Raw genomic sequence first — 13,566 nt, forward strand, 5'->3', positions numbered from 1 at the left:
TTCTTTTTACCAAAACGAATGTTAAGTTGGGTAGATGCATACTGGTACACATTAATTCTACCTGGGTTAATTAAAACAGGCAAAGTTTTGAATTCTTTAAGTCCAAAACCCCCCAAACAATGTTTCAACAGAGAGAGTTTCCTCTCTGCCTCACAATCTTCACCTTCCATGACCTCAACATAGGCTAAAAACATAGGTTCCCAAACTTCCCAGGCCATGGGAGGTTCACCAGAGGCCGTTAAGAAAGAGGGAGGAGGTAAAATGCCAGACATTTTGTCAAAAATTGATGCAATAATAAAAAAAAACTTAATCAGCACAAAAATACAAGAAATATTCCTATTTTCATGCTGCTCCAAAATATTAACCCAAAATAATAATAATTTGCGTGATGGATTACTTAAAATAATAATAACTAACAAGCTAGAATGTTTATGTAGTTACTCATAAAACACCAAGAATAAATAAATATTACAAAACAAACGTGTATATATTTGTTGTAAATGCAGCAAAGAAAAGCTCAATCCGAAATGGCTGCTACTGCTGACGTGAAGACGTAATGTAAGATAAATGCAGCAAAGAAATGCTTAATCTGAAATGGCAGCTGCTCCTGACATGAAGAACGTAGTGTAAGATCCAGAATGCATTGCGCTTCCCACAAACCACAGTGTGTCATCCAAAATGAAGGAGAAGACGCAGCTAGGCAACAACGTGAGTGTTCGTGAAAAACATTCTTACAGATGCCGTTGATCCGTGTCCACACTCAACGATCTAAGTTAAAAAAACATTACAATGATGTATTATGCTGCGTTAGGTTAAATAAACAAATGATGGACACAACGAACTGCCGCAGGTGCTATCAGATGCACATGACAGAACACAGCCGCAGAAGCAATCAACGCTTAAAAAAACGTTTTGTTTAACTCTGCAAGCAATTTCCGATTCAAAGGGCAGTTAAACTTAGAAACACATGCACCACCGCTCGATTTACGCGGTCGGACAAAATCACAGCACAACTGTATAACGCCACCGCTCGATAACTGCGGTCGAGAATAACATTAATTAAAATGATCTCACGTGATTGTCCTTATAGTGCAGGGTCGTACCCCTCGTCGCCAGTGTAGGGAAGTCAGGATCATGCAAAATGAACACACAGGAAGAGACGTGTTCATAAGAGAAGAGGTTTAATGCATCTCTTCAATTTCAAGCTTAACAGTTTTATGAATTCACATTCCCCATTAACCAGCTTTCCCTGAACAATAACAATTCTGAAAAGGAATGCACTATCTTCCACGAGCACGGAGTGCACGTGGAAGATAGCAGATAGCAGACAGACAGTATAAATGCAACAGCCAAGCCATGTCTTCCCTGGACCGGAAACAAGCATCCTGGGACCGGTTTCGGATTCATATTCCTCATCAGCCGCCATAAGTGTGGCAGGGTATGCTCAGACGTGAGTCCCTTGCTCACTTTGCCACTGGATTCAAGCAAGCCGGGCTGAAGACGGCTGTAATGCCATAAACCGGTCCTCGGAAGCTTGTTTCCGGTCCAGGGAAGGCATGGTTTAGCAGTTCGGGCTGGACTGTTCCCATGAGGCACAGGGTCAGACTGATTTGTATATAGCCATGTCTGAACTGGGGTGGCAGAGTGGGCTAAAGAACGGTGATGGGTCAAACCCAGATCTTTTGACTGGGTGGGAGTGTTTGATTGGTTCAGATGCTCCGTCCATCACCACCCCCTTTTGTACCGCTTTTGGCCGCCATAAGTGTGGCAGGGTATGCTCAGACGGCGGTTCTTTGCTCACTTTGCCACTGGATTCAAGCAAGCCGGGCTGGAGACGGCTGTAATGCCAGAAAACGGTCCTCGGAAGCTTGTTTCTGGTCCAGGGAAGGCATGGCTTGGAAGTTCGGGCTGGACTGTTCCCGTGAGGCACTGGGTCAGACTGATTTGCATATAGCCATGTCTGAACTGGGGTGGCAGAGTGGGCTAAAGAAAGGTGATGGGTCAAACCCAGATCTTTTGACTGGGTGTGAGTGTTTGATTGGTTCAGATGCTCCGTCCATCACCACCCCCTTTTTGTACCGCTTTTGGCCGCCATAAGTGTGGCAGGGTATGCTCAGACGTGAGTCCCTTGCTCACTTTGCCACTGGATTCAAGCAAGCCGGGCTGAAGACGGCTGTAATACCAGAAACCGGTTGATTGGTTCAGATGCTCCGTCCATCACCACCCCCTTTTGTACCGCTCTACTGATGACGGGCTCAACCCAGAAACACGTATCTAGAGATATACAGCAATGTCGGCACCAACTTTGGTGAAAAACCAGCTACTTTTGAAGTAAGTTTGAACTGTGAACTGTATTTACCAGGATGCAAAGGGGCTAACTGTGCTGGGACTGTGAGGCAGTGTGCACCCAACCCCCATTCTCTTTAAAAGGCTCCCTTGAGCCAGCAAGCTCACGAGCTTTGGAGATGCACCTGTGTGCTTGTGAGTGGTACTGTGACCCGAGAGGAACTTGGCAGCATTTCCAGCAACTCCAGATGATGTTTCTTTGCTCTCTAATACTGCTGTTCGCTACTGATGACGGGCGCAACCCAGAAACACGTGTCTCGAAATATACAGCAATGTCTGCACCAACTTTGGTAAAAAACTCCAGCTATTTTTGAAGTAAGTTTGAACTGTCTACTGCATTTACCAGGATGCAAAGGGGCAAACTGTGCTGGGACTGTGAGGCAGTGTGCTCCCAACCACCATTCTGAAGTATATTTTTCTTGTACTAGATACTTCAAACTGCAGATTCCTCACCTTTAGAATACATATAAGCAGTACCCCCCAAAAGTGGAGGGTCTAGGGAGCGAACTTAGACCAAAAAGCCCTTCAGGACTAAGTGAGTGAAGTGACCTTCTGGTTGGACCTGGCTGTTGAGGGAGTAATGCTTTGTGAACGTATGCACTGGCCCCCATGTTTAGGTGAGCAGATTGCAAGAGAACATACCCCTTATGCCAACACCATTGCAGTGGCCTAGGCCATCGTCGAACGGGCCCTTAGGCCCTCTGGGAAACTGCTTCCTTCGCAGTGCAAAGCAGATTTTAATGTAACGGGCCATCTTCCTTGAAAGGGTCCTTTTTAGCACTGCCCTGCTCTTCTTTGCACCTGAGAAGCAGACAAAGAGCTGGTCATCTATACTGATCGGTCGACCGATCGATGTAAAGGCTCAGCGTTATATTTGGATCAAGTTGATAGAGCCTCTTCTCTTTCGAGGTCGAAGGCTGAGGAAAGATTACAGGCAACATGATTGATTGACCAAGGGAGAACACTCAGATCTTGCCGCCACTGCCAAGAGTCACTTGTCCTTGAACTTACCTGCTGGGGGATTGCAGACACAGGAAGCCGCCACCGCTGACAGCGCCAGGAGGCGCCTAAAAGGACGCTCGGGCACCCGCAGCGTGGTCGGGACGCCGAAGGGGAGGTAGACTTAAACTCCCAGCGTCCCTTGCGGCGCACACGCTGCTGACGGCAGCTGGCAGCGACTAAAAGGACGCTCGGGCACCCGTGGCGCGGGAGAACACTCAGATCTTGCCACCACTGCCAAGAGTCACTTGTCCTTGAATTTACCTGCTGGGGGATTGCAGACACAGGAAGCCGCCACCGCTAAGAGTCATCGGTGCCATTGTTTTGCGGTCGGGACGCCGGAGGGCGGGCCCGTTCCGCGCCCGGAAGAGGCTGGGCTGGGGCCCCCCTCTAATGCCCACCCCAGGTTATTAAGTAGGCAACTTGACAAAGGCTGTTTTGGATTGAAGGGGGTGTGCTAACCTCTAAAACCTACTTAATATCTGGTACCAACAGCTTCCTATATTGAATTGTTATTCAACTTTTATTTGGGAATGAGTAAGAACTTACGTAAAGGGGTGGTGGGAGTGGCAGGGACCCTAGCCTTTCTCAGCCGAGCAGAATCCGTTCTTATGCACGAAATTGAGACAACAGAAAGGCGGCTTTCACTTGATCCATTAAATCCACTTACAGGGCAAACTGTCTTCAAAGAATGTAATATGGATTCAATTACATGTCTAGATTCATCACAAATTATTATAGATAGTTCACAGTTAGGTGTCCCAGATGTGGATAATGAAACCAGTAAATTACCTGCCTCTGTTGTCAATACTACTAATGTTTGCACTAGACAGAAAAAATTAGCAGTTGCCTCTGGAAATAACAGCCAGGCAAAGAAAAGGAAAGCACGGGGTGCCCCAAAAGCTAGTCTACAGGCAGCAAAAATAGCTAAGAACAAGAGCGTGGCCCTAGAGAGGGGAGGGATCCCAGTTCCATCAGTTGAGAAGGAACAAGACCGAGTGGGTATAGAGAGAACTGATAGTGATCTGCTTGGCCCGCCACATTCAGATTCTGTAGAAGCTAAAGATGAGTTTCTTAACCAAATAGAAGTAAAACTCATGGCTTTAATCGATCCTCTTATGTCCAGACTAATGGCAATAGATCAGAGATTAGCCAAAATAGAGGAACATTTGGCGAAGAACTCAGGAACTCGCATTGGGAGTTGTCCTATAAAAACTATGGAGCCTAGCCGGGTAGGAAATAGTTCCAGATCACAACATCAGGTAGAAGTACATCCACACCCCCCTCCCCCACTTTAGTGTGCCCGCCGATCCACCCTGGGCCATCATTATCAGTATCTAACGCCCTACATACATGCATGCATCAAATGGTCCTGCAAGAAGATTGCAGAGGGTGGAAGGGGATAGAACGAAAGGTGGCGTTCTTGACCTCCCACCCGATGCCACGCCGTATACCGTAGTGCTAGCAAATGTTCTGAAACTGAAACCACAAGAGGAGGAACATTGGTCCTCACTAAAGAATAAGGCCCTCCATTACTGAGATTTAAAAACTGGGCTTGGAAATCATTTATTTAATGACTTCATGATGGTCAGAAGGGTTGCCTGGGTGGGAAAATGTGAAAAAGGCCTGGCTGGGGGACAATGTGGTCTTAAGCTTTAGGTCACCGAATTTGGTCAGGTGTTTATTGGATAGGGCAGCTCCTTTCACAATACGGAACAACGCTATTAATGGTCTCCCCCCTTGGGGTATTTTTATCGAGTAAATGCAATCCCCAGAGGGGGAACACAAAGGAATCCTGGATGGTTGCTGGGCCCCAATATTTGTGAAGTGCCAACCCGCAACAGATATGAGGCTCTGAGTACATTAGAGCAAAATGATTGACTGGGTCTGATACCTAAACATTCTAGTCCTATACATTTAACTGCAAGGGAAAAGGGAGAGTCGGTTTCAAACTATAATAGCCAAAACTTAGGGGACCCTACCCTTCCTAAAACTATGCTAATGTGACCCAAATGCTAGATCCAATGTTGTAGAGTGAAGCACTAGCGTCTCCAAGATACACTTAAAAGCAAATAGCCAACAACCTGCCGAAATAGATTTTTTGTGCTACATATGGGGGTAGTAGTATGAACATGATAAATGGTAACCTTACAACAAATGTGAGAATGGTTAACTTAATAGATACCTGTGAAAGAGAGGTAGAGGACGCACCTGGGTATGATTACAATGTCAGACCCGTTAACCCCATGATAGCAGACCCTGAACCACAAATGAGTAACATCTTAAAAATCACAACATGGAATATAGCTGGCATCAAAAATAAGATAAACGATGCCAACTGGAAAAACTTACTGGAGGGATTGGGGGTCGTTTTATTACAAGAAACCTGGGGCGCTGAAACCTTTTCTCTAAATGGGTACCAAAGCATTTGTACATGTGCAATTCCATTGAGAAAGGGAAGGGCGAAAGGAGGCTTGGCAACCCTAATCCCAGTTGCTTCCCCCCTGACTTTAGGGAACATTTTTATTGATTCAAAATATTATCAGTTTTTAAAACTAACTTCTAATGAAAATTATATTTTTGTCATTATAAACTTCTATAATAATGTTTTTGACAATTCAAGGAGCACTGTAATTGACCTACTAGAAAGGGACTTAGATTGTTTCAAGAAGGGATTAGTAGGGCCTTATGTTTTAATTTGGGCTGAGGACTTTAACAGTGATATATGTGATATTAAAGCTGGCGAGCCATGTGGGTATTGTGACCATTCCGGCGAAAAGATCGCACATTTCAAACATGATAGATATGGGGAAGCCATTAATAATGTAATACACAAACATGATTTAATAATCTTAGAACCAATTACCCCAGAGGGGGAAGAAAACCTGCACACCTTTGTGGGAACGAGGTCATCCTCAAATATAGACCACGTCATAATATCATCTAATGCCAATGAGATGGCCAAGGAAGTGTGGATAAATATTAGTTTGTTTAGTGACCATCATTCCCTAAGTTTGATTTTAGAAATAAACTTGTCACCTAAACAAAGGGGTAAGGATGGAGATGTCGATATAGACACTCAAGGTAAAAATGGGGTCTCTTTGAAATGGACAGGCGTTAACCCCACCATTTTTATGGAAACCCTTGAAGGGAAAATACCAAAAGATTTAGAAATATTTTTGGACGGCTCATCTACACATATAGCGGTTATTAATGCCTTCTCTAATATCCCTGAAGTAATTGCAGGTGATCTGAAGCCAAAAAACAGGGAAAATAAACACGTAGCCCAACCCAAAGATGGTTTAATCATGAAGGCACAAGGATAAACAGGGAATTAAAATTTGTGCTTAAACAAAAACCTAGAGACCCACAAAAATAATGGCCACCAGGTGAGATTATAAAAAGATACTGGAAATAAGGAAAATGGAGATCCGTGAAGAGGATTGGAAAACCTAAATCGAGCAGCAGAGCTAAAAGACCCAGCCCTCTTCTGGAAGATAGTCAACCACCCATATTTTAAAGATAATACCGCAGTAAGGATTGATACTGTGATACCACCGGAAGATTGGGTGTTACATTTTAAGAGCATTTTCAATCCAGGTGACAAACATTATAGATTGGAAAAACAAAAACTGTATCAGGTTAAATTCAGTTAAAACATCGCCAGTCACACCAGAGGAAGTGAAACTTACACTTCAGAAAAGTGCAAGTGGGAAAGCAGCAGGTCCAGACGGCGTGCCAATAGATGTTTTTAAGTATGATCTGGATTTTTGGACACCGATACTAGTGACAGTTTTTAATGCCGCCTTGGGAGGAGTCTTCCTAATTACATGGGTTGAAAGCGTCATCGTACCCATATTAAAAAAAGGGGACAGGGAAAAGGCTAATTGCTACTGCCCAATATCCCTTCTCGATTCCTGTTCTAAGATCATGGGACGAATTATGTTAGAAAGGCTTGAAGACTGGGCCAGTGAAAACGACATCTTATCAGAGGCATAGTATGGCATCAGAAGGGGTATTGGGACGGTGGAGCAATGCGTGAATTTACACCTGATAATCGGGAAGTATACGCTAGCCAAGGAAGGTACTCTTCATCTATGTTTCGTAGATTTGACTAGTGCCTTCGACTTAGTTAATCATCAAAAATTATGGCAAATTCTAAGAGGGCTTGGCACTCCCATAGAAATAATCCTCTTTTTATCCCATATTTACAATTATTTAAGTTCAAGGGTACGGTACGGAAAATCAGGGTAATGCACGCCAGACTTTGCAGTAAAGCGGGGTATTAGACAGGGATGTGTATTGGCCCCCCCTTTTATTTTCTTTATATATAAATAATGTGGATCCATTTTTACAAGAATTGGCCGTAGATGCCCCAAAAGTTGGAATACGCCCCACCCCCTTGGTATTATATGCAGATGATGCTGTCCTAATGCCCAGAACCGCTAACGGCTTACAATGCCTAATAGAACATTTTGCCCAATACATGACTAACATAGATCTACAGCTAAACTTGAAAAAAAAACATTTGTAATGTCATGTGGAGGCAAGAGACAAAAGTGTGGACAGCATCATGTGGGTGGGGTTCTTATAAGCAGAGTTCTGACTTTTTCATATTTGGGGCTACTATTTTGCAATAACGGCACATGGAATCCGCAAATCGAACTATGTAAAAAGACATTTTTTAAAATGACTGAGGGAATCATGGGGTTTGCTGCAAAACTTGGGAATAAACCTCTATGAGAAATTTTAAATTTGTATAGGAGCAAGTGTGTTCCAGCAGTTAATTATGGAGCCGCCATATGTGGGAGAAGAAGAAGAAGCAAATACAAAAAATCCTCCAAACTAATGAATATAAGTTCCTAAAAAGACTGTTGGCAGTCTCTAGTGCAGCCGATGTACACAAAGAATTGTCTGTCCCATATCTAAGCGAGACCCTCAATATAGCTGCCCTTACACTCTGGCATGGCTTATGGACAAAGGAGGAAACTAAATTCTCCAAGGATTTAGTTATAGATTGTCTAGCACTAGACCATGTTACATTTTTTTATCTTTTGACAAAATGTGAAATACGTACAGACTACCCCATAAGCAAACAAGAATATAGTAAAAGAGATCTGAAATTGAGATATCTGGCTGCTATAGAACATGACAGGGATAGGACGATTAAGCAAAAACAAACAGTGGCAGCTTACTGTGAAAGTCCATATACGAGGAGCACACAGTTATATCTTATCCTGGTTCAGAATGTCCAGCACAGATTTTATCTGACCAGGCTAAGGATGAGCACTTTACATTATTTATTTGTTTTCCCAAAAACTGAGAAATGGCATAATTTTGCCCCCCTGTCCATGTGATGGTAAAACCTCTCAACCCACCCTACATTTTATTTTATTTTGCCCTTTTTATATAGATATCCGAAAAATAGTATTGAAACCACTATTTTTAAAAAATATGCTTTTTTATTATAAGGATGCGTTTAATTTTATATGCAGCTTGGACACTATGAAAATTATAAGCACTGTAATATGCTTTATACAAAAATCAATTAGAAAGAGAAGATTATGCACTTTTGGATGTTCTGCTGAATGAAAAAGATGAGTAATATCTTTTTTTAATCGCATTCTTTTGTACTGATTGCACTTGCACTTTATTGTATGAATTAGTGGTAGATTGTATTTTAAGGACTCTGAAAAATGGACCTGCTATTTTACGGTGTTATTTTTTTACCATGTACCCTAAATTTGCACGTATTGTACCATAATCAATGTTCCCCCATGAAATATAGTCAGAATGTACTTTTTAGATATATGTGTATTAGAATGCTTTTATGGTGTTTGCCTTGTTGTCACCGAATAAAGCTGTTTTGATTTGATTTGATTGATTGACCAATGTTGAAAGGTTTCGAGACCTTATAGGTAAAAGCCACCCAGGTCCTTAATAGCAACATATCAAGGAAGAACTTAGTGCAGGGCGGTTGTGCCAACAACACCTAAAGCACACTCAAACGGCGGGCCGACGTGATGGTGATAAAGAAGACCGTGTTCAGCATCAAGAGCATAGGGTCCAAAAACATGCACATAAGGAATGCCCAGGTAAGGTTAAAGTCCTGTTGGGGCATTACACATAATTTTGAGGGAAGCATTTGTCAAACTTTTAATGCATGCATCACAACTGGTGACTTAAACAAAGACTGTTTGTTCTGCCAAAACAGAAGGCTGAAAGGCTGGAAAGGTCACCTTTCACGGTGCCCATTGCATGGCCTTGATGGGCTAAGAAGAGAACAAACAAAAGAATATAAGAAAGCTTCACTTGTAATAGATTGGCATCTCGGGCCCAACACCAGGAAATTAATTTGTCCCAGCACCCAGCATAGATGGACTGTGTGGAAGTTTGTACGGCAGTAAGGATTACAAATCAAACACATTTAACTGCTGCTCTTCAATTTCAGCGTGGGAGGGGTATGTTATTGAGATATGGTTGTAGGTCTCCATCTTGCTGTAAGACAGAGGGTCCTCCCAAAGTGGAAGCCTGATCGGGAGCCAAATACAAATGTTCAGAAGGTCTGCATACTACGATCTTGTGACCCACCCCATGCAATCCAGCTGACTTAGATCCAGACTTCCCTCACTGTTTTCAGAACCAGAGGTATCATTGGGTAGGCATACAGGAGTCCTTTGCTCAATTCAAGGTGGAATGCCTCTCCTAACAAACTACTTGGGGAAACCTCAGCATGCAAAATGGCTAACTTTCAGCATTCCATACAGTAACAAATAGGTCTAGCCAGGAGCTCCCCCTAGTGTTCTAATACTGCCTGCACCATCTCCAAATTGAGATGCCAGTCATGATCTGCCAGACGACCCCTGCTAGTGGCCCAAGACCCTACCCCGCCCTGCAAGTTGCAGTACCATACGACAGTAGTGCTTTCTGTGAGAACCTGCACCAACCAGTCTCTGATGCAAAGCAGGAAGGCTTAAGCCCAATCAAGTTACCAGAAGCTCCAGTAGCCTGATGTGGAGTCTGCTCTGTATACTGTAGGCAAGGGTCCTCTGATCACCTCATCTAGCTGACCCTCCGACGCAGAAGTAATGTGTCAGTCACAACATGAACTCTGGTTAGGAAAGCAAGAGCGGTTCAGATCAGCATCTGGCACTGTGGATACTGATCCATCATCCTGGAGATCTGAATGGATTCGTAGACAAGTTACTGATACAGAAACCACAGGAATTTGAGGCTTCACTGCAGGCCTCACATTTGCCACTTGGAGTTGGAGAATGCATGAGATGAGGCAAGGAAGCCTCAGAGCTACCCTCACCGAGATCCACATCTGATTTTGAAACCCAAACGTTTTACACTCGATGCAAACAAGGAAAGGACTTTATTGTCACAGTATCCAAGTTGGCCCAAATGAATGTAGGTCTCAGTGGGAGGCAGGGGTAGGACTAGAGCTTAATAATGGTGAAAATGGTCATCATTCAGAGGTTGTCTGTGATAGACTGCAGTGTTGCCACATTTAATAGCCAGTCATTCAGGTGTACATGTAATTTCAATATACAAAAAGCAGGCTGGGATCACTTACATCAGTTTCAGGAACACCTGAGCGGTAACCTTGTTCCTTGCCCACCTTGAATCATAGCGAATGCCTTTGGAACAGCAGGATGGGTATATAGAAATACATTTCTTGCAAGTCCAGGAATACGATCTAATCTCCTAGATTTAGGGCAGGGATTATCAGAGCCAGCCTGATTATTTTAATTTAGCCTTTCAAAGGGTAAAGGTAGAAGATGAGAAAGAGCTGTCCTATCTATTTTCCAGGATGAGGAAATAGCATGAATAGCATCCCTTGCGTCTCTGAGAGTCCAGTACCGTTTGGATGGCACACTTGGACGTAAAGGATTTGTCTCCCACATCAGGATTTCAAAGCATTTGTCTAAATGTTTTCTGGCACAGAAGAACAAGGAATGAGAAGGAAATGAATAGCAGGGCGTAGCCACATTGAATGATTTGTACGATCCATTTGTCTGAAACAACCGACCTCAAGCCGGGAACAGAATTTTGAATGCTGCTTCCCACCGGGGTAATGTCATCTTGGGGAGAAACTAAAGTGCATTTGCACCCACTGCAGCGGGGAGGAGGAAATAGAGAAGCGTGGCTCAGTGGTTAGAGGCGGCAGACCCGGAAGCGGAGATCGACCGTGGACCAGGGTTCGATTCCCCGCCTCGGGCCCAAAATTCCACGGCCTCGACAATTCTCGCTCTGGTGCCTACTCAACTCACGGGGTCACACTCTGCGACTCTGGGCAATAGCTTGCTTAATCTCCACTACGGCCCCTCACGGCGGGATGCCTGGCTTTCACCTTGTGGACACCCTGCCGGGGTTTCTCACAGGGGAATACCAGGACGGGTTCCCTAAGCAAGCGCCGGGACGCTTACGGGCAGCTGTGCGCTTTACAAGTCCAACACATTTACATTTACATAGAGGACAGCTGATCCTGCTGCTGGTGTCTACCGGTGCCACATCTGAGACTCTAAAAGGACTGGACTGTCTGCCGCACAAATGGTTGGGAAAGCTGATGTTGCCTATGAACTATCCTTTAAAAGTAAACTGAATTGTACGAATTGATGGGGGAACAGTTTTGCTGGCAACAGTCACACCAAAGAGCATGCATATTTCCATCCGTTGGCGGAATTCCACGAAATCTTGTTCAGTTTTTAAGTATCCCCATGGAATTCTGCTGAGTGAAACTGTCAATTCTGCACACTCCTTAAAACCTTTCTTTTTTTAAAAAGGAAATTTTACAGAGTAAGCATCTGTAGAGTGAAGTGATGTAGATTCACATGCTCTGCATACTCATCCCATCCAGCAAGAGGGTCAGATGTTTGCAAGTTGTCTTTATCTGAAGAAGTCTTAAGTCATGGAATGTACTGTGATTCCTATATTAGTGGGAAATGTGCATGGGCACCAACTCCATGATAGATTGTTTTTCGGACAGTGGATGAGAGTATGTATATAGGGGAGAAGGAACGCAGTATGGTGAACATGTATACTGAGAGTGTAAGACATACAGGACACACTACAAACAAATACTTACAGTGCAAGTAATATTTTCTGTCATAGCATATGTGGCTGTAGATGTACATGCTCTGCAAAGACTGTAGCGCAGTACCCTTTAAGTGGCGGCTAACCTGTGGATGATGCAGATGTCTGGAACAAAGATCTTAGTACTTCGGTCCACAATAGTGTGTCGACAGCCTAGGGCTATCCACACAATTGTGCTTTTTAAATGTGCGTGGTGTTGACAAAGTAAAAGTCAGATAAATGATCATAGACTTATGTCGCATATAGATAACTTGACAATTTTTGGAACGTGCTGCCCTTAAACAATTGACGTCTAATAGGGATATCATAAAGCAGGCCAACAAGGGTGGGAATATTGTTATCCTTGATAGAGAGTACTATGAAAGCAAAATCTTGAGTCAGTTAACTAATAAGGATTTTTATAAGAAACTATCTTTCAACCCTATTTTCAAGATTACGAAACTAATCAATGATCAGCTTAAACTATGGTTCGCCTCTGGTTTGTTGAATGAGGATAAACTTAAATACCTGACAGTAGATAGACCACGTTATCCTTCTTTGTATTCACTACCTAAGATCGTTAAGGATGCCTCTAGACCACCAGGTAGACCTATAGTGTCCGGTATAAGTGGACCCACTGAAAAGATATCTGAATTTGTGGATATCTTTCAGCCACCTTATGTGATCAATCTTCCGTCCACCATACGTGACACTAAACAAATCCTTAATATTATCATGGATATTAAATAGGATGAATCCATGATCCTGGTGACTTTCGACGTCGTCTTCCTTTATACTAACATATCCCACGAGCAGGGTCTGGAATCACTACGTCATTTTTTGTATAAAAGACCAGTTGAATGACTTGATCATCCTGACATGCTGGTTGCTATGGCCCAAATAATACTGGAACATAATGTTTTTCTGTTCAAATCTGACTGGTACCAACAGACGTGTGGTACCACGATGGGCTCCAGATTTGCGCAGTCTTTTGCCTGTCTCTTCATGGGATGGTTCGAGGCGACACATGCCTGGGGGCGATCGGGTGCCGCATGGCATGATTACATAATGTATTTTGGAAGCTACATTGATGACTGTTCGCTGACTACTGAGTTGCAACACTTTTTTGATTTTCTTAATAAC

General features: G+C 43.5%; 1 protein-coding gene across 2 annotated transcripts in view; it reads right to left on the minus strand.

The window, feature by feature from the left end:
- Positions 1-13,566, minus strand: part of SPRYD3 (SPRY domain containing 3) — a 686,433-nt gene that overhangs the window by 209,062 nt on the left and 463,805 nt on the right. The window contains exon 11 of one of the 2 annotated variants that reach the window (XM_078687302.1): positions 682-768. The exons of the other annotated variant lie outside the window; for it this stretch is intronic. Within the exon in view, the coding sequence (XP_078543428.1) occupies positions 697-768 (72 nt within the window). The 3' untranslated portion in view covers positions 682-696. Of the gene's footprint in view, positions 1-681; positions 769-13,566 lie in introns of those variants that run through there. 2 annotated transcript variants of the gene reach the window in all.

Source organism: Lissotriton helveticus, chromosome 1_1 (genome assembly GCF_964261635.1).
Source record: "Lissotriton helveticus chromosome 1_1, aLisHel1.1, whole genome shotgun sequence".
In the NCBI taxonomy this organism is placed as follows: Eukaryota; Metazoa; Chordata; class Amphibia; order Caudata; family Salamandridae; genus Lissotriton; species Lissotriton helveticus.